This window comes from Halichoerus grypus, chromosome 7 (assembly GCF_964656455.1).
Source record: "Halichoerus grypus chromosome 7, mHalGry1.hap1.1, whole genome shotgun sequence".
NCBI classification, from domain to species: domain Eukaryota; kingdom Metazoa; phylum Chordata; class Mammalia; order Carnivora; family Phocidae; genus Halichoerus; species Halichoerus grypus.
Window position 1 is genome coordinate 27,937,924 of NC_135718.1, and position 6,139 is coordinate 27,944,062.

Below are 6,139 nucleotides of genomic sequence, written 5' to 3' on the forward strand. Positions count from 1 at the left end.
AGATTCAGATCTCACCAGTGTGTGTGTGTGTGTGTGTGTGTGTGTGTGTGTATAATTATGTAAGAATTTGTCTTCTCACCTTTTAACAGGGTCCCTCACAAAGCAAAAATTTTTAATTTTTTAAGGTCCAATTAAAATTTTTTTTTTCTATGGATCATCATGGCTTTTATGTCTTTGCCAGTCCACAGTCCCCTAAAGTTTTCCCATGTTCTTTCTAAAAGTTTTATAGTTTTATGTTTTACAGTTAAGTCTGTGTTCTATTTTGAGTTAATTTTTGCATATGGTGTGAAATTTAGGTCAAGCTTCTTTTTTTTTTTTTTTTGCCAATGGATATCCATAATCATTTATTGAAAAGGCTGTCTCGGGATGCCTGGGTGGCTCAGTCGGTTAAGCATCTGCCTTCAGCTCAAGTCATGATCCCAGGGTCCTGGAACTGAGCCCCACATCGGGCTCCTTGCTCAGCAGGGAGCCTGCTTCTCCCTCTCCCTCTGCCTGCCGCTCTGCCTACTTGTGTTCTCTCTCTTTCTGACAAATAAATAAATAACTTCTTAAAAAAAAAAAAAAGAAAAGGCTGTCTCTCCTCCATTGAACTGATTTTGCTCCTTTGTCAAAAACTTAACTGGGCATATTTTTATGGATTTATTTTTCAGATCTCTGTTCTATTCTGTTGATCTGTGTGTCTTTCCCTCTGACAATACCACTCTGTCTTGAATACTACCTCTATATAGTAAGTCCTGACATGAGGAAGAATAATTCCTCCCACTTTGTTTTTCTTTCTTTTTTAAGATTTTATTTATTTGAGAGAGAGAGGGAGGGAGAGAGAGAGAGAAAGAGCACGAGCAGGGGGAGGGGCAGAGGAAGAAGGAGAAGCAGACTCCCCGCTGAGCAGGGAGCCTGATACAGGGATCGTGGGACTCCAGGATCATGACCTGAGCCCAAGGCAGATGCTTAACAGACTGAGCCACCCAGGCGCCCCTCTTTGTCACTTTTTATAGAAACTTACCAGTTCTGTTGATTTTCATTTTAAGAGCTAACTTTTTGTTTCATATTCTTTATTGTTCTGTTTTCAATTACTTACCTTTCTTTTCCTTTCCAAGTGCTGACCCTTTTTTCTCTTCACAGGTTCCAACTCCATCTCCAAGGCCAAGGATTTTCACACCTCAGTCATCACTGGTGACACCCTTGATACCTTCCCATCCTGGCCCTTATCAAAGCTTCCAAACACAGAATATAAATGATTACAGGGTACCTGAGCCCCAGGCAGCCCAGCCTTTGCCTTTGGCCCCTGGTGTAAGGCCTGGTGAGTGAATGAGTGAGTGAGTCAAGATTTGTCTGGGCAGAGCACAGAGGAAAACAGTTGGCATGGCCAGCATGGGTATGGGAGGCATTATGTCTACTATGTAGCAAGACGAGCTTAGAATTTGAAGTCTGAATCCCCAGTACTGTCACTTACTGGCTTTGTATCAATGGGCAACAAACTTAGCCACTGTTTCTTTTGAAAAGTGAGAATAGCTATTATATTGGTCATTTCAACCCCCCAGGATTGTTTTTAGGGTCAAATGAGGAATAGTTAAAAGTATTTTGTGAATGGTAGATCTCCATATGCATATATTAATCTTTCATTAGCATTATTAGGTTTGTTTGTTTGTTTGTTTTATTGCTGCCTTATTCTTCCCTGATATGCTCCGAGTCTCTCCCAAATTGAAGTTTGATGGCAAATGGACTGTTTCTGTTCCTTTTCAGCTTTATTTGAGCCACTGCTGTTAAAAGGGCAAAAAGCCCAAGTTCCTAACCTCATGGGGTTCCCTGGAACATGGCCTCTTCCTGGTCCACCTCCACCCATGGTACCCCCAGATGTCATACAGCCTGGCTCTACCTCCCTGGCCGAGACTACTCGACTGTTCCCTCCACTTCCTGTGAGACTACCAGGGGTCAGCCCTACAAGCTTCCGGTCCCTAGCCCCTCCTGTCAATTTCTCTGCGACACACCCTCCAGGAGGGCCAGGTGCTGCATGCTCTAGTGCCCTCCCGACCACTGGCCCCTCGACTGCTCACCCAGGTCAGTCTTCTTTCCACAGCTTCCGTCTTCTGGGTCATTGCCTCCTTCTCTTCCCCCTTCCACTATCACCTTAGGAGTCTTTCCTCACGCCAATGAATTGGGGGCCGTTGGGCTGGAGAATGTCAACTGAGCGCATGGTTGGTCTGCAGAGGGAGGTGTGATTGACTCCAACTAAAATAATTTTGCTGGCCTTCAGACTGAAAATTTCCAGTGTTCCTGACTGTGCCCCTAAATACCTCTATCTTTGTGCTATGCAGGACCTCAAGATTCCTTGAAAAATGCCCCAGTGCCCAGGGCAGACCTCCAGAGGAAAAAGGTCAGTTCATCTCTTGCCACCTACCCCTCATACATTCACCAATGACCCACATTCTAGTTTCTTCCAGAATTCAGCCCATCCCTCTGTCAGGCACACAGACTGTCTTGTCTTTTTCCCCACTCATTCTTCTCCCCTCGGCCATCTCCTCTTTCCTTCTTGCATACATGTATCAGTCTCCCCATCTCCTGGCTCCCTACTCACTATTCTGTTCCCTTGCTCACTCAGGACTTCTGTTGCTCTCTCTTTTTTTTAAGATTTATTTATTTATTTATTTGACACAGAGAGAGAGAGAGACAGCGAGAGAGGGAATGCAAGCGGGGGGAGTGGGAGAGGGAGAAACAGGCTTCCCACGGAGCAGGGAGCCCGATGCGGGGCTTGATCCCAGGACCCCGAGATCATGACCTGAGCCGAAGGCGGACGCTTAACTGACTGAGCCACCCAGGCGCCCCATCTGTTATTCTCTCAAAGCAGGGCCTAGGAAGTCTCTCAGTTTAGACTCATATGCCTTTCTTTCTCTGGCTTTAGTTGCCAGAGACATTTATGCCCCCAGCACCGATTACTGCTCCAGTTATGAGCCTCACCCCTGAGCCACGAGGGTTCCTTTCCTCACAGCCTTCTGTCCTTGGTGTGGGCCGTGCTTCCCCAGGAGCTCCAGGAGAATTCAGCCTGCAGGTGAGAGGAACAGTGCGTTCCCTTCCTCTTGGAAACTGTCCAACTCTCCTTGGGTATAGAAAAGCAGGGAGCATGGGTAGATGGGCCTCATTCCTCAGAGAGGAGGCCGATTCTGCACTGGGGAACCGGTGTGGACAGGTACCAAATGTCCTTACTGCAGAGAAGAGGGCACGCCCCTTCCCCCAGCTTTGCTGTGGTCTAGTGGGAGCAGCATGACACTGAGTCACTGAGGACTAGTCTGTAGGGAAGCTGTGAGAAGGACAGCTTGCCAGTCTGCCCTGTCTCCCTGCTCCTCCCTCAGCAACTTCAGCAGCGGCCCCCTGGGAAGGTGGAAAGGAAAGAGCTGCCTCCAGAGCATCAGTCCCTGAAGACCAGCTTTGAGAAGCTTCTGCGACGCTGCTCCCTGTCTGCCACTGATATAGTAAGTCTGAGGCTTCCCCACGATGCCCTCCTCACACCACTAGCTTGCTCCCAGGATCCCTGAGCTGTAGATCAGTTCCTTGTGTGACTCTTTTCTCATGGTCCTCGGACCCGCTGTCTTGTGTCTTGTACTTATTTGATATCCGTGTGGGGCAAGGGGTGGGGGGGCTCGGCTGGTCTGAGGCTAGCACCTAGGTAGCAGGGCCCAGCAGCATTGAGGCTTAACTCATGGAAAGGCAGCATGGGGCACTGGAGGGAGGGTGAAACTAGGAGTAAGGCGACCTGCTGTTCATGCACTGGCTGTGTCAGCTTAAGCAAGTCACTTACCCTCTTTGGGCCCCCATTTCCTCTCCTGTGAAATGAAAGCAGTAGCATTAAGTCGTTCCAGCTCCGACATACTGTGCTTCTCTAGAGTCCTGTGTAGTGTCAGTCTTAGAGGCTGGACTCAGAATCCATTTCCCTCCCTGCAGAAGACAAAACGGAAGCTGGATAAGGCAGCCCAACGTCTAGAATGTCTATATGCTAAGCTCTGCCAGGGCACAGTAAGTACACTTAGTGGTGCCCCTCTGCCCCCTGCCCCCCACCATCACCTGTGGCCAAAGGGACCCCAGTGTCCTCTCCCATAGGTCTCACTGACCTGGGTTCCCCACAATATACATACATAGACATCTTGCCCGGCCTGGGCTCCAGAACTTAAATCCTCTCTTACCCTTCCATGCTCCCAGGGTAGGGTCTGGGTTGGGCTCCCTGACCTAAGCGTCTGTCCCTCCACAGCTCTCGCCTCATGTCCTGGCTGGGCTCCATGAGGTTGCCCGATGTGTGGACGCAGGAAACTTTGAGCAGGCCCTTGCGGTGCATGCCCAGGTGGTGGGCTACAGCAGCTTCAGCGAGGTCTCCAGCTTCATGCTTGTCCTGAAGGCTGTCCTCACCATTGCTCATAAGCTGCACATGTAAACCAGGTAGCCTCTCTTGCCAGGAGGCTACTTCTGCTGTTACTTAACTCCTCCCTGCAGACGAGGGGGAATTTCAGAATAGATTCTGTTTGTTTTTCCCCACGCTCTTCCCTTGCTGCCAGGGATATGATGCTGTGGGCTTGCCTCTGAACTAGCAGAGTGCCTGCTTTCCAAGCCTTTATGCCTGGCCTTCTAGAATCCACCCAAGGCTCTCTCAGCCTCTGAGGCAGAGCAGAGAGCTGGTTCTTCCCTGATACTGTACTCTGACAGGACCCAGAGCAGGGCGTCTTCTCCCCCAGGGATATTCTGAGTAAGTGGCTTCTGAGGGGGTAAGCAGGATCATTACCTCCAAGTCTACCTCTGCTGTACCCAGCTTGTGGGGCTTTTGTTTTTCCCTTTCTGTGGGTGATGAGCCTGACCTTACCTTCTCCTTGCCTCCGACTTCATATTTCCAGGTCCTTTTTTCTCTGAGCCCCGGAGGCTGGGGTAGAGTTGACTGTTGTTCATCTTTTGAACAAGTCATGGACGTGAGGGGTGGGTGCTGAGCAGAACCAAAAGGAGGAACTTTGGCCCTTTTTACAAGGACCTCCTCATCTGCCAGTATTATAAGGGTGGGCTAGGTTAGGCAGAAAATAGAAGAGGTGCATTGCCTTTTGCTGGAAGCTGTCCTAGGCTGGGAAACAGGAGGAGAGGGACCACTGCCTGCGGGGAATGGTCCTGACTTGACCTGTCAGGGCCCTGGCACACGGCCCTTGACCATTCATTCTGTGATCATCAGCCCAGTTCTGGAATAGGAGCCATATTAACAAAAGACTTTTCTAGCACTGCTCCTCAAGAGTTGGAGGCCCTTCTCCTCAGCCCCCACATGTCTCAGGGCTGCCTTCTCTGGCTGCACTTTTTATGGTTGAACTTTGCATTTGAAGCACTGAAATACTTAATGGGCAATAAAGCTGCTTTGATTTGGTTTCCTCAGTCATCTCCCAATTATTGTCTCCTCTGGTCCTATTTTGCCCTTACCTCTCTTCCTAGCCTCTTTGTTCTTGCTCCCTGCATCCCAGTAAGGCAGGACACATAAGGAGTCTAGAGAGTTGAAGAAAGGAAGGTGCAAGGAGAAAGCCTTGCAGCATCTGTGGCCACTCTGCTGTGTGTGTGTGTGTGTGTGTGTGTGTGTGTGTGTGTGTGTGTGTGTGTGTGTGTGTCTGTATGTCTCCGTCCATGCCTGACGTTCAGCTCTAGGGTTTTCCCCACACCACTTCAGGGCCGAGCTCAGCTGCACAAAGGGGCTGGGTGTGAAGCCGGGGGTACGATCTCTAATCCTGTTGTAGATCCCATCATGTCTGTGGGCTAGATGTGTGTGTTTGGGAGGAAGGGATTGTTAGGCAGTATTTGTTTGTAAAGCCACTTGCTCTTCAGATAATACTTGCACTAACTTCTATTGATGAAGCAGTGTGAGCCCCAGCAAAGTCCTTTCCCAAAGTGTCTTTGAAGCCAAGAGCCCATTGAAGGGAAGAAAGGCAGGGAGAGGGGATTAGTTTGTTCAGCAGCTGTGAATTTCAGTGGGAGGTTGATGAACTCCGAAGTCTTTGTTTAAATTAAAGGGGGGGAGAAAAAAGCCGCTGCTGGAGTGAGAGCCCCACTTGGGGCCCTGAACTAACACAAGGAGAAGTCTGAGCTGCGGGAGCTGTGTACTGACTGCGAAGACTTTTCCCAAACACTTTCG

General features: G+C 49.4%; 1 protein-coding gene across 13 annotated transcripts in view; it reads left to right on the forward strand.

Moving 5' to 3' along the window:
• Positions 1-6,139, forward strand: part of SEC31B (SEC31 homolog B, COPII component) — a 64,405-nt gene that overhangs the window by 25,227 nt on the left and 33,039 nt on the right. For 8 of the 13 annotated variants that reach the window (XM_078077227.1, XM_078077228.1, XM_036065086.2 and 5 more), the window contains 7 exons: positions 1,123-1,300; positions 1,744-2,058; positions 2,316-2,374; positions 2,900-3,046; positions 3,348-3,467; positions 3,937-4,008; positions 4,241-5,391. In XM_078077227.1, coding sequence (XP_077933353.1) covers positions 1,123-1,300; positions 1,744-2,058; positions 2,316-2,374; positions 2,900-3,046; positions 3,348-3,467; positions 3,937-4,008; positions 4,241-4,420 — 1,071 coding nt within the window. In that variant the 3' untranslated portion in view covers positions 4,421-5,391. Of the gene's footprint in view, positions 1-1,122; positions 1,301-1,743; positions 2,059-2,315; positions 2,375-2,899; positions 3,047-3,347; positions 3,468-3,936; positions 4,009-4,240; positions 5,392-6,139 lie in introns of those variants that run through there. The other 5 variants (XM_078077233.1, XM_078077232.1, XM_078077230.1 and 2 more) reach the window with 4 other exon arrangements.